This window comes from Drosophila melanogaster, chromosome X (assembly GCF_000001215.4).
Source record: "Drosophila melanogaster chromosome X".
NCBI classification, from domain to species: Eukaryota; Metazoa; Arthropoda; class Insecta; order Diptera; family Drosophilidae; genus Drosophila; species Drosophila melanogaster.
Window position 1 is genome coordinate 8,705,818 of NC_004354.4, and position 23,507 is coordinate 8,729,324.

General features: G+C 45.3%; 5 protein-coding genes and 3 long non-coding RNA genes across 13 annotated transcripts; 5 read left to right on the forward strand and 3 right to left on the reverse strand.

Moving 5' to 3' along the window:
- Positions 1–1,395: 1,395 nt before the first annotated feature.
- Positions 1,396–2,189, reverse strand: lncRNA:CR44507 (long non-coding RNA:CR44507). The gene is made up of 2 exons (NR_123837.1): positions 1,867–2,189; positions 1,396–1,784 (listed from the first exon to the last, which is right to left on the reverse strand). It is a non-coding gene; the product is annotated as a long non-coding RNA:CR44507 (long non-coding RNA).
- Positions 2,157–2,367, forward strand: lncRNA:CR44508 (long non-coding RNA:CR44508). Its single transcript, NR_123838.2, has one exon. It is a non-coding gene; the product is annotated as a long non-coding RNA:CR44508 (long non-coding RNA).
- A 1,467-nt stretch (positions 2,368–3,834) lies between these two features.
- On the forward strand, positions 3,835–6,661 carry Hexo2 (Hexosaminidase 2). Its single transcript, NM_080342.4, has 3 exons — positions 3,835–4,140; positions 4,758–6,295; positions 6,366–6,661. Exons 1-3 carry the CDS (start codon positions 3,992–3,994, stop codon positions 6,545–6,547), a joined length of 1,869 nt encoding a protein of 622 aa, NP_525081.1. The 5' UTR covers positions 3,835–3,991; the 3' UTR covers positions 6,548–6,661.
- On the reverse strand, positions 6,655–9,107 carry CG2004 (uncharacterized protein). Of its 5 annotated transcripts, none has more exons than NM_001272424.2 (3): positions 8,659–9,107; positions 7,782–8,318; positions 6,655–7,588 (listed from the first exon to the last, which is right to left on the reverse strand). In NM_001272424.2, the coding sequence occupies exons 2-3, from the start codon at positions 8,249–8,251 to the stop codon at positions 6,781–6,783; spliced, it is 1,278 nt and encodes a 425-aa protein (NP_001259353.1). In that variant the 5' UTR covers positions 8,252–8,318; positions 8,659–9,107; the 3' UTR covers positions 6,655–6,780. The 5 variants fall into 5 exon arrangements, with proteins under 5 accessions (NP_001259353.1, NP_001259354.1, NP_572501.1 ...); NM_001272425.1 differs by having other exon boundaries at positions 7,782–8,299; positions 8,659–8,846; NM_132273.2 differs by having other exon boundaries at positions 8,659–8,846.
- Positions 9,108–9,118: 11 nt separating this feature from the next.
- On the forward strand, positions 9,119–11,248 carry CG1785 (uncharacterized protein). The gene is made up of 5 exons (NM_132274.3): positions 9,119–9,339; positions 9,405–9,578; positions 9,635–9,955; positions 10,018–10,434; positions 10,497–11,248. Exons 1-5 carry the CDS (start codon positions 9,212–9,214, stop codon positions 10,891–10,893), a joined length of 1,437 nt encoding a protein of 478 aa, NP_572502.1. The 5' UTR covers positions 9,119–9,211; the 3' UTR covers positions 10,894–11,248.
- On the reverse strand, positions 10,896–14,460 carry l(1)G0020 (lethal (1) G0020). 2 transcript variants are annotated; one of them, NM_132275.2, is made up of 5 exons: positions 14,146–14,460; positions 13,639–14,086; positions 12,300–13,578; positions 11,270–12,239; positions 10,896–11,129 (listed from the first exon to the last, which is right to left on the reverse strand). In NM_132275.2, exons 1-5 carry the CDS (start codon positions 14,346–14,348, stop codon positions 11,003–11,005), a joined length of 3,027 nt encoding a protein of 1,008 aa, NP_572503.1. In that variant the 5' UTR covers positions 14,349–14,460; the 3' UTR covers positions 10,896–11,002. The 2 variants fall into 2 exon arrangements, with proteins under 2 accessions (NP_572503.1, NP_001285025.1); NM_001298096.1 differs by having other exon boundaries at positions 11,266–12,239.
- Positions 14,461–14,702: 242 nt separating this feature from the next.
- CG1789 (uncharacterized protein) lies at positions 14,703–15,686 on the forward strand. The gene is made up of 2 exons (NM_132276.3): positions 14,703–15,292; positions 15,417–15,686. The coding sequence occupies exons 1-2, from the start codon at positions 14,789–14,791 to the stop codon at positions 15,624–15,626; spliced, it is 714 nt and encodes a 237-aa protein (NP_572504.1). The 5' UTR covers positions 14,703–14,788; the 3' UTR covers positions 15,627–15,686.
- A 3,170-nt stretch (positions 15,687–18,856) lies between these two features.
- lncRNA:CR43297 (long non-coding RNA:CR43297) lies at positions 18,857–20,084 on the forward strand. Its single transcript, NR_047780.1, has 2 exons — positions 18,857–19,292; positions 19,676–20,084. It is a non-coding gene; the product is annotated as a long non-coding RNA:CR43297 (long non-coding RNA).
- Positions 20,085–23,507: the final 3,423 nt, after the last annotated feature.

The following is a 23,507-nucleotide window of genomic DNA, read 5'->3' on the forward strand; positions in this document are numbered from 1 at the left end:
CTCTGCCACAACACCCCACTCCCCCCCCCCCCCCCCCTCCACAATTCCCTTCGAAGGCCAAGCGTTTAGTCAGCCCATCGCAAACAATACAAAATGCAGCCAAGTGACATTACAAACCCGATAAACGGCTTAAAAAAATATTTTATTTAAGTTTGTAAGCCCATTATTGGATTTGTAGGCTCCTTAAACTATATTATAAAATAATATAATAAAATATAATATTGTATAATATCCATTATATATATTTATTATTTTCTTCATTTTTGATGGCAATTGCATGCTGAGAACTCTCGATATTCGTAACCACCTATACCGCATACCCTGTATACGAAAACCTCGACTATTAGATACCTGCTTATTACGCTTTCAAGAGTCCCATAGGTAAAAATATATATAATTTATATATAATTTACTGAATTTATTAATTTATTTAGTTTACTATACTCTTAGCTTACATTTTTAATAGTCCCTAAATATATTACTCACGAATGAAATAACAATATTTTTAAAAAACAATAAATATTTCGAGAATCCAAGTGCATTCCTTGCAACAAACTCTGATTTAATCGGCCAAAGGACAAAGCCATTTTTGCAATAGCCCCCCGCAGACACAAAACCCAAATTAACTTTTCCTATAACTTTGCATTTCCACACATGCCCAACGCCCAATTTTCCGGCCCACCCCCATTTTGGGAATCATATGACAACCCCCAGGGCCGCTGACCTCAGCCACGCCCCTTTTGCCCAAACCCCTCTTCGGTAGCTGCAACTTTTTGCGCTTGCTTTTTGTTTTGCATTTCCTCTGCTGATTTACTTTTTTTTCCTTTCATTTTATTTTATTTCTTATTTTGTTTTCTTTTTTTTTTCATTTCCAGCTCTTGGTTTTTTGTGTAATTTATTTGCCGTTTTGCTTGTAATTTGTTACAGTTTTTTAATCTTGCATTGTTCTAAGCAGCAGCATCCAGGGGCGTGGCCTATGAGGGGGGCGTGGCACACAAGGGGGGGGGGGTGTGTGGCAGTCAGCGCTGACTGACGCAAACGGAATGAAGAACCTAGCGGCTGACGGACTCGGCACTTGCATCCTGTCCAAAGTCGTGCAGAGAAAACAAAGTTCATATCATTTTTTTAAGATCATAATCATAATCATCATATTTCTAAAATCATCAGGTTCTTGTTTGGTTTTGTTGAGTTGCTATTATAAAGTTAAATGCAAATAATTTATATCCATGAAATGAACTAACAATATTTTCTCTCTGTGCAAAAGGGGCGTGGCCCAGGTGAGGGGAGGAAGAGGCCGCAATGTAATCAACATCATAATCAGTGGCGATGAACCCCCAACCCCCTCCCCCCCCCCATCCATTTGAATGCACTCGAAATAAAAGCCCAATATGTTTACTTTTCATTTCACCTTGAGCACTTAACTTAAGTTAAGACTTAAAATTTATAATATTGTTATTAATCGGATAGCTAGCCATTCGGTTTAGAAAGCTTCAGTAATTCTTTTGACCTTATTTTTCCCAGTGCAGACGCATCTGTGCATCTGCATTGTCCTGGAGCGACAGGAACAGCTGCAGCTCCTCATCATCATAGAGTCTACCGCCTTCCCATATCCATAACCATGTCTACATCCAATCCCCGCAGCCTGCCCCAACTCCTCCTCATCCTCCGCCTGCTGATTTCCATTCAGGACCTGATGTCCGAGTTGGGCAAAACTCATTTGGTCCGCCCACATGTGTGAAATCCTGGGGATGAGCGCGTGAGAAGTGCACATATGAGGTATATATCTTGTTCACTTAAATATAATCAAAATGCGTTTACTATTGTTATTGTTATATAAATATGTTGGAAAGCTAACTTACCAGCTACCTTTAAAAGTGGTGAGTATTCAAAACCTTGTTAGTTTTGAAATATGTATGTGCGTATTCAATAGTTTTGTGGCTTCAATGAAGCACGAAAAAGATAGTGCACGGATTATTTCGAGAAAAGTCGTGGTGAGTTTCGAGATCGTGTTGAATGGTGAGTGAGGGGAATCGTAATGTGCAACTATCGCTTCAGCCAACATCCCCGCATCCATCATCTCAACCGCCCGATTACAGCACTCGCACGTACTCTTTTTAATTATTATAATTTTACATTCTAAACACAGAAACGCACACATGCTCACGGGCAACAACAATGGGCAAAAGAATAAAGAGCGAAGGCGGCGCTATCGCATAATTCAAAATTCATTTCGAAGGCGCACAAAAGGCGCCCATGGAATTAAAATGGAAATGGAATTGGAATTGGAATCCAAGCCAGCGACCACATAATAATACATATTATTAATAAAAGAGAGAGAGAGAGAGAGAGAGATGCATGGGCGCATACAAGAACTAGATGTGCGAATGCCGAATACAATAAAATAATAATCAACAATGCCCAGTCGCACACACAAATAATGTTTTTTATTTCACCATTTTTTTTTTTTTTCATTTGTTTTCAACTTCAAAGCTTTTATCGAAATCATAATGAGGGTGGAACAACAGCGCGTTTCGCGACTAAAATTATGTTCCAGATTAAAACAAGTAGATGTTTTGTAAATAAATTTATTAAGAAAGTGATTAGTTAGTTAGTTGCTTTAGCAATATGTTCACTTCGTTGTTAATTTGAAGTAAAATAAATGTTCTTACTCATATTGCTATGAAATCAGTTTGGCTGAGTGGTACACAAATCAATTTGTCACTGATTTAATTAACTTATTAAGCCAATTAAATGGATTTAAAGTAATGTGCATGCAGAGTTTTTATATGAATGCATTCAAATTTATTACCCAACATTACCCATTTCAACTAAGGGAATACATCTTTTATTTTGCCTTACAGTCACGGCCTCAACTGTACGTGCAACAACATGATAATACAAGACGAATCAAATGCGAAAACTCAACGAAAAATCGACGCAGAAACAAATGATAAATACTAAAAAAGCACAAATATAGTTGTGTATCTTTGGAGGGATAAGACGGTGGTTCCATTCCCCATTGCTGAGTTGTTTATCTATCTACTATAAACAATAATTTTTTGATTATTTGTGTTAACTGAAAATTGATACACCGTTCTATCTTGTTTATAATTAACTGCTGCTTTGTTTACCTCGAGGGTGGAAACTCATTTGAATAATATTTTCGAGATGTATTATTGGAATCTTAAATGTTGCAAGTTCAATTGGCATATACTACATGTATCTACATACTACACATGTGTGTATGTACTTATGTTTAATTAATATGCTGGCTTTCTTAACTGCATTTGTGCCGAAATTTGTGAAGAATTAGGTTGATTTAGTTAAATTCTTTTTGGTGTTTTGCACGCTGGCAGTTTTCAAGCCCACGATTATTGTTGTTGCTGCGGTTCTTGCACCGCATATACATACATACATGCATACATATGTATGTATATATTTTCCATTTTATCACTCACCCCACAACTTCCGTATGTGGGCCACTCTCCAGGGGGTGGGGTTTGCTTCAAAGAGTGGGAGATATGCTGATTTCACAGCACTACACAGGCAGAAAAGACGTGGCACTTCATGCATCAAGTGTCCTGTTAGTATAGGGAAGCTCATTTAATAAAGCTGTAAAATCTAATTGCCAAGCATTAATGTGGAGTAGCAGTGTAATGCAAGGACTTGGCGTTTCTCGCAGTGTAATTTCAATCCGCGCTCTCTCGCGCTCTTGCACTCTCTTCAATTCAATTGACGATAAGCTCGACTTGTTATTGCTGTTGTTGCGGCCGCTACTGCGCTGCAAGTGAAATTTCGCTGGATTTATTTTATTCGCTTTTTCGATTTCAGCTCTTCAGTGTTGTTGTGCTCGGCGAGCGGAGCGGGTGGGCGGCCGGTTGAAAATAGCGAATACACCGTACACACCCCCCTAACACAACAAATATAGCAAATACCGAACAGAAATTATAAAAGCGAGCGGCGCAGCCAAAGAAGCCGTTAGAAAGAAACGATGCGGTTCAGCGGCTACAATCGTTATCAGTGCTTTTGCTCTGCTGTTGGATCGCTGCTGCTATTATCCCTATTATCCTTCGCGGTCGGCGCTGCGCTGACGCGGGCAGATGACGTCGGCAGCGACGCCGACGCCGGCAGCGCCAGCAGGTTTGTGTCTTTGCTTCATAAAGGAAATCAGTGCAACAAGTGCAAGTTTTTTTTTAAATACATGTTTTGTTTTGGAAGTATAACAATTTTTGCTAACAAAATGCAGTGAAAATACAAAAAACTGACTGTTCTTTATTTTCAATGAAATTTCAAGTGTTATATGCGCTCAGCAGACTAGTGAAAAAAAGTCCAAAAAGTCCACTACTTTTAAATATATTAAAGGAAATCTATTCATTCTACAAAAGAGAACTTTAAAAAACTGCCAACGGATAACAAATGGTTGGTGTCTATGCTCAGCAGGATATCCAATATCTCCTCAAATAACTGAGAGCAACAAGTGAAATCAGTCTTAAAAACTAGAAAATAAAACAAACAGAAGAAAACAGGTGAAAATTTAACTGTGCCAAATGCATTTACATGTTAATTTGCATTCGCTCCAAGTGCAATTTTCGTAAAGGGAACAAGTGCAAAAGGCAAAGCGACAGAATAAGAACTACTTTCTATGCAGCTGCATATATTATTGAAAAGAATTTGCAATAAATAAAGTGAAATCTGCTTTATGTATCTAAATATATATGTACTTAGCTTTATTATAGCAATATCTTCCGAATTTCCAGGAAATGGCTGTGCAGCCGGACGGATATCTGCACCGCGGAGGGCGAGATGGTGGCCGGACTGCAGTACGCGCCGGAGATCTTCGAGAGCCAGCGGGATTGCCGACTGTCGTGCGGCAAGTACGGAGCCATCTGGCCCATGCCCACCGGCAAGGAGTGCACCATATCGCACAGGCGGGTACGATTCGATCCGTGGAAGGTGCGTTTCCATGTTGTGGCGCCCGGCGAGGCGGCCACCCAGTTTCTCAGGGAGACGAACCGGCTGTTCGTCTCGAATCTGCTGAAGGAGTGCATACGAAACTGCACGCTGGAGACCAGCAAGCAGATTCTGGTCAGATCCACGGTGGCCAACGAGAGCCTCGTTCTGGACTGGCCCACCGACGAGAGCTACGCCCTGGTGGTGCGAACCACTGAAACGGCCACCTTTGTGGACATCCAAGCGACGACGGTGTACGGTGCACGTCATGCCTTCGAGACGCTGAGCAACCTGGTCACCGGCAGCCTGTCCAATGGCCTGCTGATGGTCACCACGGCCAACATCACCGATCGTCCGGCCTTTTCGCATCGCGGCGTCCTTCTGGATACGGCCCGTAACTTTGTGCCGCTCAAGTTTATACGCAGCACCTTGGATGCGATGGCGGCCAGTAAGCTGAATGTGCTCCACTGGCATGTGGTGGACACGCACAGTTTTCCGCTGGAGATCACCAGGGTGCCGGAGATGCAGCGTTACGGAGCGTACTCCTCATCGCAGACGTACTCGCGCCAGGATGCACTGAATCTTGTGAAATATGCCCGACTGCGGGGCATACGGATACTGATCGAGATCGATGGACCCTCGCATGCGGGCAATGGCTGGCAATGGGGTCCTGCCGCCGGACTGGGCAACATGTCCGTGTGCCTGAATCAATCGCCCTGGAGGAGATTCTGTGTACAGCCACCGTGCGGCCAACTGAATCCCCTGAACGATCATATGTACGCAGTGCTCAAGGAGATCTTCGAGGACGTAGCCGAGGTGGGCGCTCCCGAGGAGACCCTGCACATGGGCGGCGACGAGGTGTTCCTTCCCTGCTGGAATAACACCGACGAGATTCGGGATGGGATGCGGGCACGTGGCTACGATCTCAGCGAGCAGAGCTTCCTGCGGCTGTGGTCGCAATTCCATCAGCGGAACCTCAATGCATGGGACGAGATTAACGAGCGTATGTATCCGGGCATCAAGGAGCCGAAGTCGGTGATCATCTGGTCCAGTCACCTCACCAATCCCCGGTACATCGAGACCTACCTGCCCAAGGAGCGGTTCATAATCCAGACATGGGTGGAGTCACAGGATGCCCTCAATCGGGAGCTATTGCAGCGAGGCTACCGACTGATTGTGTCCACGAAGAATGCCTGGTACCTGGATCACGGCTTCTGGGGCAGCACATCGTACTACAACTGGCGCACCGTGTACTCCAGTGGCATGCCCGTTGGTCGCAGCAAGGATCAGGTTCTCGGCGGTGAGGTGTGCATGTGGAGCGAGTATGTGGATCAGAACTCACTGGGTATGTAAACGCTAGGGAACCAAACGGTGAACCAAACCCATTTAATTAAACCCAATCCAATCCCCTACAGAATCCCGAATCTGGCCGCGAGCTGGAGCAGCAGCCGAGCGAATGTGGTCAAATCCAAAGTCTTCAGCCCTGTTGGCCCAAAGAAGATTCTACCGCTACCGGGAGCGACTCCTGGCGCGCGGAATCCATGCGGATGCAGTTATTCCGCACTGGTGCGTCCTCCACGAAGGACAGTGCCTCTAAATCGGTCGTTCCGAACCTAGTTTTAGCACCAGCACATACCATGTACATACCTTTCAAACTATGTTATTTTATTCATCAGTTATTGCCCATAAAGATCTGTTTTTAATCCAATCCAAAATGTGTTTATAATATGCTTTTAATTATCTGGAGTTACGTTTTGTACATTATATGGGTTACAATTACGAAATACCCAATACTATATGAATTCGATTTTATCATAGAAATTAATGAGCTCACTTAATGTAGCCCTGATCGATGGCGTGCTTGAAGATATCAGCCAGTCGCTGCTGCTTGGCGGACTCCTTGAAGGGTGTGATATTCCAGATGTCGGTGAGAATGGCGTTCTCCTTGATTCCATCCAGATCGGCCACCTCATCGTCCTCCATCATCGTCATCGGCAGCGATTCGATGCCCATGCCGCAACCAAAGCGACCAAAGTTCTTTAGCTCCTCTTGCAGTGATTCCCAGGAGATGATAGACTCTGCATTGCCACCGAGATCCTGAATCAAATCCTGGGCGCTCTCCAGGTAGGCGCGGAGCAGCTCATCGTAGTGCTGTTCCCTCAGCTCCTGGCTAGTGCAGGAATAGATGAAGAAGCTCAGGTCGAGGGCCAAGGAGGAGCACCTGGCCAACTGGAAATCAATGATGATGATCTCCTCCGATTGTCCCCGTTCGTTGTACTTGGTCAGAAAGTTGGGCGTCCAGCAATCGCCGTGCCCGAAGACACTCAACTTGGAGCGAGTGGACACCAGATTGATCAGATCATCGAACAGCGGCGGCTGCAGGAAGTTTGTGGCCACAGTCTCGTATTTGCTATTCGGATAGATCTGCTTGACGGCGTCCGTGGCCACATTCTCCGCCAGCAGGAGGAAGCCCGTGTACCACTCGCGGGTGTGTTCGCCATAGTAGGTCTCCTCCAGCGAACCAGCAGCCTTCTCGAAGTTCTTGCTATCCAGGGCATTGAAGGCCAGGGCCACGCCATGGAAACGACCCAGGGTCCGCATCGTCAGCAGGGCATCTTCCAGCGAAATGTAGTCTTGACTGCAAGGTAAGGTAAGGTAATTGAAGTAAATGTAGTTGTATAATTTATAATCAATAAGGGTTAATGGTATTAATGGTAGATATTGAAATAATCTATTGTATGGGAAGTCGACAGATAGTGTAGTTACACTTATTTATAGAAAGCTGATTTCATACGAAAGGGGTGGAGGAGGAGGAGGAGGAATAAACTAACCGTACAGGTGCCCTGTAGCCCCTGGGACCCACATCCTCCAGGGCGATGAAATCGTTGACGCCATCGCACAGGCTGGCCAGGCAGCGGGGGTACTCCACGAAGGGCTTCTTAGGCGCGGGCTGGCGGGACTTCTGGAATGCCTCGATGGCCGGCAACACCTTGGTGTAGAAGTTGATCTCGTTGCGGAAGAATATCACCGAACGGAAGAGTCGCCGACGGTGCAGATTGTCGGGCATGGCCTTCACGATCACACTGATCTCTAGTTGCTTCTCATCCTGGCCCTCTTCCGCCTCCTTGACGCCGTAGATGGTGATGCGGAAGACACGGCTCAGATAGGCGTCGCCCTTCTTGCCACTTGGGCCAAATTTGTACGAGGTGTGCCGGGTGCCGCCCGCGTTTCGGATGATCTCGTCCAGCGTCGCCTCCGAGAATTTGGCCGAAATGTCCGCGAAGCTGGGAAAGGTGCTCATCGTGGTGGTGTCCAAAGTGTGTCTGTCGCTGCCGGAGATCGCGATCTGCTATTTGTAACGAGTTAAACTATTTCAGCGCGGCGATAACACGGCGTAATCGGTGAAAAACAAAAATAGAAAAAAAGAAAATAGCAATTGGAAAAAAAACGTGAGCAGGCTGCTTGCTGATGCTTGAATACCCTCGCATTTATATGATTATCTTTTTAATTAATTATTAATTAATACTGCCTTAAGAGCTATAGGATATAGACATTAGATCGTTCGGAATGTCTAAGTGATCACACCCTTTGCAAGAGTATCCAAATACAAATAAAAATAAGCGGACAAGTTTGTTTACCGCGTTTTGTTTGGTACACGTCAGCCGCGTCTACGCCTCCGTCGCAGTCGACGTCGCTGCTCTCACTTACCGGCGTTTTTCACACTTTACACACGTGCGTGAGTTTTCGGTGACGTTTATGGTTTTGCCCTTTTGACCGCCAGCTCGTCGCAAGTGCTACTGATTTTGATTCGGATCGCGGGTGGCTATAAATTCGAAATGAATTACAATGCACAGCAGCAGCAGCTCAGTTGGTCACGCACACAAATGTAGGCACATGCACGCACACAGGTGTTTTGAATCCGAGTGAAGGCAGGGTTAGAGATGCGCAAGCCAGTTTCCAGCTGGTAAAGAGCTAGCGTCGCTTTTAAGCTACTTTCCTGTTGCTCCATTGATAGAAATTAATCCAAGCTATTAAAACCAAATGCATATAGTAATAGTTTAATTCATATTTATATATAGAGTTCCAACTCTAGTTTTGTAGCTTAGCACACTTGATTTTTGCCATCTCTAAGCAGCTGACAGCAACTAGCTGCCAGTGTTGGCAAACGACGCCAAACGTGCTGGAAAGCCTGTGCAGATTGCACGTGTGCCGCTCAACATTTGTTTTTTGTACTTTGATAATTTCCAAATAATCCGGAGAAATGACGGCCGTAGAGCCAGCGACAAAGAAGAAGCGCATCTCGAAGAAGAACAAATCGGCATGGCGCAAAACAGACATCCAGGATGTCGAGCAGTTCCTCGAAGATCAGCGCCAGGAGGAGCGCGTTGGGTGAGTTAGCGGGTAAACAATGTGGCCATCCGGAATCATTCATTTGCGTACTGCGCTTATTACAGAACGTTCGCGGATAAACAGGATGAGGATCTGTTCGTTGTGGACTCCAGCCTCCCGAAGACCAAGGCCACCGTTCTGAGTGTGAAGCAAAAGCGGAAGCTGAATGCCAAGAAGCCCATGCGCAGTTACCAGGCTTTGGAGAACACATCCAAAGTCCAAGATCCCATTGCCAAGCGGTGAGTTTGCAGCATATCCCTGACAGGCGATCTCATTTATCTTGAAATCCCTGCAGCAACCATGTGCGCCAGAAGAAGAACGGACGTAACATCGAGCTGGAGGTGTGCAATCCAACCAAGCCGCGCCATCGCCAGGCCAACAGCGATCGAGCTCAGTACTACGTAAAACTGGAACAGCGTCTGGCCGACAAGAAGAACAAGAAGCTTGATGTCGAGAAGGACATCTGGCAGGAGGTGGATTTTCGCGACGAGATTCCTGGACTCAAGGACGAGAAGGGTTGGATCAGTCGCGAACTGGCACTGCACACAGCTGGAAATATTGGCAAGAAGGTGGTGAAAACTCACGCTAGTCTGCACCACAAAACCACCAAAGCCAAGTGAGCACACTTTGCTGGGCCTTAAGCAGTCGGGTTATTATTGATTGTAATATGTCTTTTAGGAAATTCGAACTCCCGCATCCGGGCATGAGCTACAATCCCGCACCCGAGGATCATCAGGCGCTTATTGATCAGGTGGTGGAACGCGAGGAGGGCATCATTAAGAAGGAACAGCACCTTAAGCGCGTGACCACCAGCATGTTCTCCAAGGTGACGCCCGAGGAGAGAGATCGTCGTCGCCTAAATGAAATGAGCCAAGGCATGGACGAGGAGGAGGGTAGTGAGCTCGATGAGGATGTCCAAACGAATGGGAAGAAAAAGGAGGACGATGATGAAAAGCCATATCACACAATCAACGCTCCCGTGGAGAACAAAAAGAAGAGCAAGCAGGCTCGCCGCAACGAGCTCAAGCAAAAGGAGCTGGCGCGTCAAACAGAGCTCAAGAGGAAGCTCAAGCAACAGACGGCTGACCTGATACGGTAAGTTTCTAACTGATGGCGTTGTGGTCCATCTCTAATCTCTATTGTGTTTCTTCATTCAGCATCAAATCGATTCGCCACGAGCTAGACGATGAGGAGGAGGACCTGAATGATCTAAAGAAGCGCCGCAAGCAGCGCGCCGAGAAGGCCAAGTTTGAGCCGAAACGCCTGGGGCGTCACAAGTTCGAGGAGCCAGACCTAGACGTAAATCTGCCCGAGGATATCGCCGGAAATCTGCGCAACGTGAAGACTGAGAGCAGTCTGCTGAAGGACCGCTTCCACACGCTGCAACGCAACAATATGTTGCCCACGACAAAGCTCGTCAGCCGCAAGAAGTCCAAGGTCAAGCGCTTCGAGCGCAACTCCCACAAGGAGCCGGGCGTTAGCTATAATGACCTCAAGGAACGGCGCAGGGCGGCCGCCGCTGCAGCCAAGGCTACTGCCAATATCAAGATATAGTTCAGTTATTAGGTCTCTTTATTTTTAACGGAGCTTACAACAATATGTACTTTTCTATAGAATTAAAATCCACATTCTTTTTCCCCCCAAACGAAAAAAATTATGAACTCTAGATCAGGGACTTGCCCTGACTGCGTCTCTGTTTCGGATTGTTCTTCTTTTTCTTCTTGGACAGCGGAGCTGCCAGGTCGCCATCCTCACGCGTCTCGATTGGTCCATCCAGTCGCTTTACGCCACTGAAACGAAAGAGAGGCAAATACGAAATAAGTTATATTTTTTTTAACTGAGTGATGTTTATAATAAAACGAAACTGGAGACAAATAAATAAACGTGGTTATGTATTAAGCACATTATTAAAAAAAATAGGCGCACCTACCTCTTGACGGAGAGCAGCCCGCTGCCACCGCCTGTTCCGTTTGTTTCCAGCGCCTTGGACCAATCCTCTTCGGTGCCCTTGATTTGGAATTCGTCCAGCTGCTCGGCCTTCAGGCGCTTCAGCTCCTTGCGCTGCTGCTTGCTCAGCTTCTGAGCGGTTTGATCCAGCTCCTTGTCGAGGGACAGAGTCAGCGGTTGCAGTTCCTCGCCCTTGGACAGATCCGCCTCCCGCAGCATGCCGCCTTCGATATGCTCCTCCAGTACCGACCGGAAGCACTGATTGCACCGTTTCATGGCATCGAAAAATTTCGCCAACAACTGGTTACCCGGCATATTCAGCTCCAGACCCAACGCATCCACAGTCTTGCCCTGCACGCCCAGAGCCAAAAGGATGCCCTGCTGCACCAGGTCAAGCTGCAGACCATCGATCCTGCCCTGAAAATACAGCTGGGCAATGTCCGTGAGCAGATCGATGATTAGACGAAACTCGGACTGCTGGCGGGCGTAGCTCTCCAAGCGCTGCAGATCGTGCGGCAAGAAGTAAACATCCAGCATTGGCTTATCGAGTACTTTCAGTGCACTACCTTCCGTGTCCACGGACTTGTTCTTCAGCAAGGCCAAACAGAGTTTCGTCTCGAATTCCCTGAACGTCTTTCCCATCAACTTGAGGACTCTCCTGCGGAAGTCCTGGTAGTACAGGCCCAGCCAGGGCGTGGCATTGGGCGTGTGCAGCATAATGCAGCTATGCTCGGCGGTCAGTTCGTTAGATTTCTGGCTCAAATAGACGGGCACAAAGCCGGCGTTCTTCCAGAACTTCAGCAGCTCGGTGGTGAGGCCATAGGATGTGCCAATATAGTCCACGTGTTCCGGGACACGTTCGTGCAAGCGCTGCAGAAGTGTGGGTATACGACTACGTGGCCGGATTTGTTCCTTCAGCAGACTAAGTTCCTCCTCCTCCACTTCCTCGATACCTATGCAAAATTTAAAGTATTATGTAGTGCATAATAAACCATTGGCGTGCGTGCACTCACCTTTACCAGCATCCTTGCTGGCAACTGGACCGTCCTCCAGATTAGTGTGCTTCCTTGCATAGTAGTCCTTGAGCAGCTGAATGGCCCGCTTGCCATAGCCCATCCTCTGGTAATTCGGATGCGTGGCTACCCTCACAATGCGAACGCCACACAGCTTGGGAAAATCTCGATCGCCATACTGCTCGGCTACGTTCCAGGGAATCAGATCGCCCGCCGCCTTCTTGCCCCTGCCCAGGGAATCGCTGATGCTCTGGGCGGAGATCTGACCCTCCAGTGCCACTTGGATAACCACCAATATCTCTGGCAGGGCGTCCATTCGCTGAACCGGACCCAGTAGACAGAATAGATGATGCGCCGGGGCATCGCTCATCATCTGCAAATCGTTTGGTGTGTTCTTGTAGTGCGAGGACACATAAATGGAGACCAGGCGATGGAGAAAGGCCTCGGCAGCCTTGTGATACGAAAACAGGGCGTCCCTGTCCACATAGTACAGTTCACAAGCATCCGGCGTGGGACAGCCCGAGCTAATACTCGGCACCGTACTGGCATCCAAGCACAGCAGGTTGATCAGCCACTTTTCTATGTCGTCGTTCTCCTGATACCGAATCGATTCCTCCAGTTTCAGTGGCGGCCTTGCATTGTTATCCTTTTGCAGCTGGGAAATGAGCTTCAAGCTCAGCGATCTGCCAGTGCCCTCGTATCCATTTATCGTACTGGCCATGAATACCAAATACGGACCGATCATCTTCTTTACCAGCGGCAAAGGAATGGCAGCCGCCTCATCGATCAGCAGAAGATCGGCTGCGTTCAGCAGATGAGTATCGCTGGGAGCTATGTACTGAATGGTCTGCCTGCTGCTTCTCGTAATATTTATTCTTATTATCGCCTTTTTGTAGTCGGCATTGGTGGAGCGTATAATGGTGTAGTCAGCATGCTCCTGGTACTCCAAGGCATCGAAGCCCTTGAGCACAAATTCAAAGAGCGTGATTAAGTTCTCCGGATGCGGTGAGGTAACGTAGATGTTCACATAGCCAAAGGCGACGGCGGCGGCAATCGACAGACCCAGGGCGGCCGATTTACCACGACCACGAGCCGCTGTTAAGGACATGGGCGGCTTCAGTTGCTTGTCGACCAGCGCCTCAATGAACTGGGCAACGGCATTGGCCTGATCGTAGGTCTTGCAGAGATTAACCAGAGCTCCTGCTGGTTGAACTGTGAGCAGGCTCTCCTTCAGCTCCTTGAGGCTAGCCTCGTTGGGCGATCGACCGGCGCCTGCGGGCTGAAAGTTTAGAAACAAATGGTATTAGCTGCTTTAGAAGATTTACAAGCATCAGCTTACATTCACTGGCTCCACGTTGATGGTCTTGGAGCTAAGTGGCAGCACGGTGAGGTCATCGTTGACCACCAGACAGCGCTTGCAGTCCGCCAGGGAGAGAATGAGTCGCTCATTGAATCGACAGGTCACCGTCTGATGGGCTTCTGTGCGGAATCGCTTGTGCACATCCATGCTCATGGTGTACAACTGTTTCAGCGACTGCAGTGTCTTCAGCAGCAGGATGATCAGACCGCCGCCCTCAACCGTTTCCACAGTTCGAGCCAAAAGATTGGGGGTCAGGGCCTCGAAGTCCTGGAGCACACACACGCCGTAGGTTCGTCCGAGGACTGCGTGCGTCTCGGAGTAGTATCTGCCGTGAATGGTGGTGGCCACTCGAAAGGAATCGAACAGGTCCGCCTCATTGACATCCACTTTGCCCACAGCAATCTTCTTTGCTCGCTTTTTGCCATGACTAAAAATGTATCTAGTTAGCTGAGTTTCTGTGTAATAGTTCTACAGTTGGATACTCACTTGGAGATGGCCTCATCCTTGTTCTTGTAGCACCACAGGACCGTGGGTCGCGCCTTGACCGTCGACTTGGTCAGGATGTCGTAAAGAATGGGAACCTGGTCGCGCGCCTTGTCCCCGATGACGATGAACATGGTTCGGTGGCCCAGCTTGACCCCATTCTCGATCATCACGCGTATCCGGTTGTCTATTTTCTTCTTCACCATGCTTCGGCTTTCCTGCGTTCACTTTTCACTTAAAAACTCCGGTTTTCCGAAGTAAATAATGCAAATGAAATTGTTGCCCGTTCAAAATGCACGTGTGCGGTTTAGAGATGGGCGCTTTGTCGATAGTCGCGACTCAACTATCTACTTTACAATGTCACGGAAATCGTCAATCATATTACCATTGTGAAATGCACATGAATGTTGTTTACACGAAGTCTTAAATCGTAGAATTCGGGTGGGATTTGTATTGATGTCTTCAAGAAGGCAGCTTGAATTTCTACCAATGAGATTTTTTTAAAAATTCCCGATTAACACCACATTCGATGTTTTGAGTCAATGCGATACATTTATCGAGTAGTTGTGCATCTCTAATTCCCCAAGCGCACGTTTATCAAAACAGAACATATTTGATTGCTGTCGAGGATTAGCATAAATTGAAGATGTCATCGTGGAAGAATGCGTCGAAAAGCAACCAGAAGGTGCACAGGGAGCGCCACCAGCCGGAGTCGCGCCAGCATCTGGGATTCCTGGAGAAGAAAAAGGACTACAAGAAGCGAGCCATCGACGCACAGAAAAAGCAAAAGACCTTGAAGCTATTGTACCGCCGGGCGCAGAACAAGAATCCCGATGAGTTCTACCACCATATGATCAACTCCAAGCTGTCCAACGATGAGCACCACGAGAAGGACACGAAGGACGAGCACACGCCCGAGCAATTGGCCCTCATGCAGACGCAGGACCTCAAGTACGTGGTGATGAAGCGCACCATGGAGCGCAAGAAGATCGAACGCTTGAAGGCCTCGCTGGTGGACGTGGATGCCATTAAGGGAGCAGCCAACAAACGTATCAAATTTGACGAAGACGGATACATGGAGTTGGACATGGGCGAATGGCTTTTAAAGCATGATGACGAGGAGGAAGAGGAGGAAAAGAAGAAGAAATCGGTAGGTCACCTCTTTAAAACCAACGAGGTTGTAAGCTTTTGTGAGAAACTAATTTATAATTGATATTATACTTATGATTTATGATTCTACTTGTGTGTAACGATTGCCTTTAAATTTTTTGTAGAAAACAACTGAACCAAACCCCATCAAACAGCAGCGCATCAACGAGCTGAAGAAACGCGAGCAGCGTGAAAGGGAACTCGGCATCGTCCAGCAGAAGATTCAGCTGAAGAACACCCTCAAGCAGCCACGCCTACTGAAGCCGAGGAAAATAAAGCCGGGAACCAAGGACAGTGCGCCCGTCTACAAATTCCGCTACGAACGCAAGAAATAGAATATTTCCCCTCTAGTTAATAAAGCAATTAAGTGTTAGTTGAAGACTTTTGACAAAACTATGATTTTTATTGTTTTGGATTAAGGAATTACATATATAATTCCCAATTTTGAATGCAATTCAAATGCAAGTAACAAGTTAAATGAGATATGGCATCCTAGTTTTGGGTCATTAATTCGAATGTTCTGATCAGAATATTTATATATACCGAATAGAATAATATATACCGAAAAAAAACAAGAAAAAGTAAAAGCGAATGGGTATGTAACTCGACTAAACGCTTTTTTCAGATTCGTTAAATATTTAACGAAATTTAGATCTTTCCAGGGCACAAACCAAATTTAGTGCGAGTTTCGTTAAGTTAGGTACGCTTAGCCAAGTCATGACCCCAACTTCAAACTGAATTTAAACATTTGTAATGTTTTATTTAAAAAGTCAGCTTATTTTTTAAATTCATTCTTCTTATCTCCGAGGAACATTTCAAGACTAATATTTTATATGTGCTCTTGCAAGTTAGTGTATGCAACATAAGTTTTCAATATTCAATGTAACTTTTTTATGTTTGTCTTTTGTAAAAATAAGCAACCGGCTGCAACTTTTCGAATTGAAAACCGCAGGCGACAGACAACCGGGCAAACACTCCCCGTATCTCTTTTTTTTTTTTCTTTTTTGTTTGCCTGCTGGTCCTTGTTTTCCCCGATTAAAAACATATGACACCATTTTGATGAGTCGCGCATTTTGGCACGCCAAATTATGCATAAAATAGATCGCTATGTTGACACTTTCCACAACAATAGATGGCTAGAGACCGGCGTTAAGGGGATGGAAGGGACTTGAATGGGAATGGGATGGGATGGATGGGATCGGATCGGATCCGCGGTGTACGGCTAACCTAATCGGACTTGTCACGAGTGCATCACAACAAACCGGGCTCATCGGGGATGAAGTTGAGGATGAGTCCGAATGGTAACGCAAAACCTGCACAGATTTTTTAACTAGCATCAATTGGGTTTGTAATTTGAAACTTAACTGCCAAACTGCGAGGGGTTCGGGCAAAATGGTATTGGGTATGAATGAATGGAAATGGTATTGTGATTGCGGTGGGCACATGTGTGTGACTGCTCCGAATGAATATGCATGCAACTGGGGTGGCAGTGTATGTTTCGTTTCTATTTTTGTTTACCCATCTGGGGGCGGGCAGGTCAAGGTTTCCCTGAATATTAGTTGCCCCTGACAATGGACAAAGCAAATTCGCGCTTAAGTGTTTGCTTCAAACCGAATTTAACGAATATAATTACAGAATGGCAAAGACAAACCCCAGCTAATAACGATTGGTGGGTAATTTATAAATGATTGTTTCATATAATGATAAAAAAAAAAAACATAAAATATGGTTATTTTGTGTTTGGGAAAGGGATTTCATTGCTTTGACTTTTAATATTACATATGCTGCAAAAGGATTGGTGAAGGAATATAAAATGGATTCATTCAAAGGCTATATAGACCACCATATCCATGTAGATTACTTATAAATATGGATAAATTGATTTTATCTAAAACATTTCGCACTTTTCCAATGATTCATAACTTCCCACGTTGCAGTCCACAAAAAAGAGGATATGAGCATGTTGGGAGTCCTGTTCCCAAAACAGGATTAAGCATTCATTGTAAGCTCGTTAAATCGCGTTGTGTGTGTGTGTGTGTGTGTGAGAATGAATTGCGTGAAATATTTTTTTCGCCGCGAATGCGAAGTGGGGTAAAGGAAAGCGGTTCCCATGTCAAATGCACACGATTCACGCGTGTCGTGGGCGGCGAAGCGGTGAATTAAGATATTTACGCTAACAAAACCATCAATGATGGAAGGTTGGACCAGTCCCTTTCATCCCAGATCAGATCCACACGCGCTGATAGGCGGCCCTCGCCCAGAGCGGAACTCCCAGACTTTCAAAACTCAAGAACTGCAGAACTGCAGAAGTCCCGGGACCAAGAGTTACTGAACCTGGTCTGTGACATCTAGTCAGGAACACGCGCTGAGTTGTCAGGTTGCGCTTATCACGGCGGCCCAGTCGCCGAGTTCCTGACGCCCTTACTCCTTATCGGGGGTGTCGACTTCGGTTTTTGGATGGGCGGTCAACTGGCGGGACACGTGCGGTCACGTGACCGGCGATGCAAACTTTTACACGTGCCTTCCATCACGACCGTAGCCAAAAAACCAGACGCTAAGGTTGCACAGAGAGAAATAATCAATGCAACGGAAATTCGAAATAATATTCTAGCAGCAGAAGAAGAATGCGGTAAAAAACCTTAAGATTTAGAACCTTAACCTTTAGATATATATTTAGATATTTAGATATTGGCTTTACAGACTTAAAATATTCTTATAAAAATGGTTGCATGATACAAAAGTAGCTAACTTTTTGCGCAGTGCGCATTTGCCTTGTGAAGCGACGTCGATGTTTCCGTTCAATGTCACGGTTCTGGGGGCGGCTAGTGACTGCGATTTGGCTGTGGGCGTGGCACTTGCTTGGGAACCGGATGCACGGCAAATGTTCAGGGGGAAAAGGGGTTTCGAAGGCAGTCCGGAGATGTCATTTGCAAGCCAATTCCAGATTGATAAACAAATTACGGGGATTTGACGCGAGTGGGCTGTGTGGGCTGTGCGGGGGTGGGCGTGGCTGGGAACTGAAGAATGCTGGGATCAAACAATTGCTAAGTGCATAAAAGCCATTATAATTCAGTCGTCAAATAAATCATTACAATTATGCTGCTATTGTTTTTCAATTTCTTTTGAATTTCTTACCTGTTATACATTTGAATGACATTCAATTAATAAATAATGTCAAGTAAAATATCAAAAAATAAAGTTACAGCTTAAAGTCCCATGAAAAAATATGAAGTTCTTCAATAATGGAATGTCATGCATCGCTAAACTTATAACTACATTTTCTATCAATGATGCACAATATTTATAATTATATTTTGTCTAGTCTTTGCAAATTTGTACGATGGCAATCCTTAAAAAATGCTTAAGTTTGCGCTAAAATATATTTTCTCTTAATAATTGTAGCTGTGCAATTCCTTATGACTAAGATGGAGCTAAAAAACACTAAATAAGAACGTTATCTATTACATTTTTTTTTAAATCAAAATAATCGGTGACAACCCTGCCATGACATTTGCTTTAGACAATCTGTCTGTCATCATAGTTACAGTTATGATTTACCTGCCATTGGGCACCTTATAAGTGACACGACAACGGGGAAGCAAAAAAAAAAAAAGAAAAAATACAGAATACAAAATACAAAATACAAAACCACCCCGTAAAACCCTAAATGGAAACCCGAAAAAAGCGGGCACGCGTCAGTTCGCAACGATCCCTAACAATCCGGTGGAAAAAACATAAACGAGTTGAGGAGTGAAACGAGCCCAACCTGAGCCATTAATATAAACGCCAACTGGCAAGTCAACAGGCGCACTAGACAAATCCCATAAGCAAATTCGGTTCACGCAGTTACCCCCCGTCGAAGTGCAAAGATCCCGAGACTTCGGGCCCCGGATCCCAACCCGTATCCGCATCCGCATCCGCATCCGAATCGGAATCCAAAGCAGGGCGAGGACTACGAATCTGAAGGACTACCGCACTGAAGTGCAACCCTGTTACTATCCGTAAGTCGCAATCGTACATGGACTTTTTATTGGGCGAGTTAACTTTGAAGTGTCGCTGTTTATATGAATGGCTTGATGAGCGATGCTCATCTAGCTAGTTTATAGACAGCGCTGGCTATTTTCACAGAAGTTTTCAAAAGCATTTGTATCAACCTAAAAAGTTCTGGTTTAGATTTTAGTAATCTAATGTCACTCCATCTTAACTACTATCTAAAATGTTTAGTTATCTATAAAAAGCCAAGTAAACAACATATAGAAATCATTATCCTCTATACGTTCATCTCTCAGTCAGTTTGTTACGTAATCGGAATTGACAGTGTGAGACTAACCCCTAAATTGACCTTTAAAACTCCCAAATGCGCAATTTATCATTTCCTCAACAGAAAACACCGTGCACACACTTTCAAAATTCCCAGTGCGAAGGGGGTTTGCTGCCGTCGATGTGGAAATGGATGTGGATGAGCATTTTTGACATGGCAGACGATGTCGACGAGTGCCATCAATCGTTTAGACCACGACGCCGGGCGTTGGCGATAGCGACAAATCTGATATGAGATTGGGATGGAGATGAGGATGAGGATGCGGACTCAGATGCGTCCCCGGTCGAGGATTATGTGCGTGTAAAGCGCACACCCACAAAAATGGTCACCCCTTCCGTCAGCTACCAAATCCCGAAGGACACTTGGAAGGAAGAAGTGGTTATGCTAAATAAGAAATGTAAATTTAGTTAATTTTCTAGTTTCTTCTTGAATGTACTATGTAATGTAAACTATTCCTAGTTGTATAAAAACAATCCACATAAAATGTGCTAAGATATTCAAATCGATTTCAATGGCATTAGTTTTGTTAACTCCTACTTAAGGCCTAGTTTCAATTGAGATTTAAGCCATCTAGCTGGCACATAAGCACATATTTCTCGCAGTGCATCTTGACTGATGCGATTGTCATGGCGGTCAGAAGAAGTTGTGGCCATTTGGTCGCCGGAATGGAAAAGGGTTTGCAAACTAGCGGAAGCAGTTTGACCGAAGGTGAGCAGGGCAAAGTTCATTTGGATTTATTCCGCAATGAAAGGCACTTGGTTTGCAAATAAAAATTGGACTTTTGGTTAATTACAAAACGGGAGATGGTGAATTAATCATCACAGGAGATCATCACTGAAGTGAAAAGTTCAAATTTTAAGATGTAGTTTCTAATCAAATCAAATCGCTTTCATTTCCCATTTAGAAGCCTTTTTTATGAAAGCCTCAAATAGCCAGCGTCTTAAAGTAAGCCCATATTATCTGGCGCTGTTGAAGGTCCTTGTCTCCATTCGACCATGTTGATCCTCTTAAAATCTGGTCAGCCATTATAAAGTATCGTACACAAAGTGGCAACTTCGATACACGTTTTTTTTGGATGTTAGTTTTTGTCATGTAGAGCTTAACAACTTTGGCTGGCTTTTCGGGTTGGATTATTGGTTGTGGGATTTGGGTTTTCGAGACCGAGGGATAGGAATAGGGATTGGGATTGGGATTGGGCTTGGGGGTTAAGTGGTAACAAGCATTTGAGGACTAATCTGGGGGAGTGTGAGTGTGGCACATGTGCGAGCGTGTAACCCATTTGGTACACCAACAAGAGGTCACCGCCCATCGCCCATCGCCACCTGTTCGTTCGGTGGCACCACCCCCTCAGCAGGTGGCCTTCGGTACTGTTGCCATTCTTTCATTCCCCCTTGGCAGCAACTCCTGTTGTTCGGCTGGCAAGAAAAGTGTGAACAACATTTTTCATAAATTTAACCAAACACGTTGAGGATGATGGGGCGGGGGGAGTGGTGGGGAGGGGAGGGGTGTTACAGAACAATGAAAACAATAGAGCGAACAAGAGCAATAACAATAAACGATAGATATTTACCGCAGCAGGGAACCCGCCCGAAAAAATAACTGAGTTGAAGGAGAGTGAGAGAGGGGGGGGGGGTTTATGGCGAACCCTCGAGTCCTTTGATACACCAGGGACTTGACTCGCGCCGTCCCTGTCGCACCCAGTCGTCCTTGCCGGGGGAGACAATAACAAACCAATTACAGTTAGATTGGCCGCATATTAAAAATCGAATGAGAAACACATCTGTCGCTCTTGTGTCTGCTAGCCCCTCGAACTCTCGAACTCTCGCCCTCATCCGCATCCACATCCTCATTGCCATCCGCATCCTTGCCCCCCCCCTGGAGGCTGGAACCCCTACGCCACTGAGCTCTACACGGCGCGAAAATATAGTTACCTAAACGAAATTGTTCATTTTCTTATATATTATTAAATACTCTACGTGTAAACCACTTTAAATATGATTTATTTTAGTTAATATTTAACTATATAGTTTCGTTCACTATTAACTGCAAAAAATACAAATATGTATAATATTTGATAATATATAGATAATAGTTAGCAAGTAAATATCATTTATGAACTTTTTCACTACTTAGACTTTGATTAACTATTATGGCTTTTATTTTAGAAACTATAACTATTTACACAGACAGCATCTGATATTAAACACAAAGGAATTAAACTATAATTGCAGCCACTTTTTATTTTCAGTGTACAGATTCCCCTTTTGGTCCGTTTGCTTTCCTTTTTTTTGGCAACTGTTTCGAAAAAATGGTTATAAGCACAAAGCTGCGGGGTTGTGAATTCTCCAAGGGGAAGGCGTCTTCAGCGACGGGGGCGTGGCACACAGCGGGCGATCAGTGACGACGTAGGTTGGGGGGGGGGGGAGGGTGCGGTATGTTAGGCAGGGGGTGGACGCGGCAAAAAGCAAACTACAAATAAAATATGATTATGAAATGATTATTATAATTATGCTGGCATCTTCACAGATGTTGTTGCCGTTAACTGTGACCACGCCCCCACACACACCGCGCCCCCTGCTCAGCACCTTCTCTCACACCCCCCGCTGCCGACCATCCCCCTTGTGAGTCCACCAAACACAAGCGAGCTGGTTAATAATAAGCTGAAATTAGGGCGTGCTGGGAAAAAAAAAGTCTCCATTCGCGTCCCTCATAAACTGGTACACAAAGAGAAATTGTGTTTGGGTTTCTATATAATTTTGTTTTTATTTTAATAACAGTGCACGCAGAATGAACATAATTTCCATAACTACTTTCAGTTGTCAAACTTTGCTGTAATTTTTTTCCAGTGTACTTAAGTTCAGAGCAAATGAAGCTTCTTCCCTTAGTTTGTCCCAAAAAAGATCTCTAAGAACCAGCGCATCACAGAATTCTCACATATTTTCATATTGTGCCTCCCAAATGGCGTGGGTGAAATGGGCCGAGCAGGGGGCGGTGGCTGTGGTGGGGGGCGTGGCGCGCGAATGAGCGCGTGTGTGTGTGTGTGTATGTGCCTTTGTGTCCTGATTATTAGCAGAGGAGGCGTTGAAAATCCTCTTAAGGTAAACTGTGCATTATTAATGAAGTGCAGGACTCGAAAAGAGCGAAAGGGAAAACGAAACGCTAACGTGAAGGGGTCGTATTTGTTTGGGCTTTCACTTTTCTTCATCGAAGGGTCATGGGCTAAAACAATGGCCACAGCTGAATATCATAGATGGCAAGCTTAATGTGAATAGTTAAGCGGCAGTAGGAGGAAATAGCTTGTACATCGAATTTTCGATTGAAATAATAAAGTATAGACTTCTTTGGAACTAACTAACCTTTTAGCTAGATTTTAAATTTAAAACTAGAAGAATGCATCTGTAAACCTTTCTGTAAACTATCAATTCCAAGCACATGTACCCTGTAAAGGATCCCAGGATAATACTCTGTGCAGTCGGAGGTGGAAGAGAGATCCTCTGCCAACAACTAATCGAATTAATCGCTTAGACGCAGTGAGGCTTATAACCACCTAATCAGATGAGAACCGCAGATGAGAATTTATTCCTGGCCGCATCGCAATCTGGTTATAATCTCGCGCTGATTACAATGGTCAGCGGCCTTAGCCTTTTTTTTTGTTTTTTTTTTTTGCCGGCTAAGTGAAGTGCGAGATTGGATTCCGCCTGGCGCACCCACTTCATAGGTTGAGTCGCCCCTTCCATAACCTTACGCCACCCAGCAAATAAAAGTTCAATCAACTGAAATTTTCTTCAAACTCGCCCCGGAACTCAAGCCAATAATTCACCTGCTCAACTTGCCGCCGCCTCGTGTCCGTTTTGGCCACTGTTTAATATTATAAGTAATTCACCTTTTTAGCCCC

Bases quoted from the DNA above. Each gene is read 5' to 3' on its own strand.
- Hexo2 (NM_080342.4), top strand. From the start codon at position 3,992: ATGCGGTTCAGCGGCTACAATCGTTATCAGTGCTTTTGCTCTGCTGTT. The intron at 4,141-4,757 runs GTTTGTGTCTTT...CCGAATTTCCAG, and splicing joins GACGCCGGCAGCGCCAGCAG to GAAATGGCTGTGCAGCCGGA. The intron at 6,296-6,365 runs GTATGTAAACGC...AATCCCCTACAG, and splicing joins TGTGGATCAGAACTCACTGG to AATCCCGAATCTGGCCGCGA.
- CG2004 (NM_001272424.2), bottom strand. From the start codon at position 8,251: ATGAGCACCTTTCCCAGCTTCGCGGACATTTCGGCCAAATTCTCGGAG. The intron at 7,589-7,781 runs GTTAGTTTATTC...CTTACCTTGCAG, and splicing joins GGCTACAGGGCACCTGTACG to TCAAGACTACATTTCGCTGG.
- CG1785 (NM_132274.3), top strand. From the start codon at position 9,212: ATGACGGCCGTAGAGCCAGCGACAAAGAAGAAGCGCATCTCGAAGAAG. The intron at 9,340-9,404 runs GTGAGTTAGCGG...CGCTTATTACAG, and splicing joins CGCCAGGAGGAGCGCGTTGG to AACGTTCGCGGATAAACAGG. The intron at 10,435-10,496 runs GTAAGTTTCTAA...TTCTTCATTCAG, and splicing joins CAGACGGCTGACCTGATACG to CATCAAATCGATTCGCCACG.
- CG1789 (NM_132276.3), top strand. From the start codon at position 14,789: ATGTCATCGTGGAAGAATGCGTCGAAAAGCAACCAGAAGGTGCACAGG. The intron at 15,293-15,416 runs GTAGGTCACCTC...AATTTTTTGTAG, and splicing joins AGGAAAAGAAGAAGAAATCG to AAAACAACTGAACCAAACCC.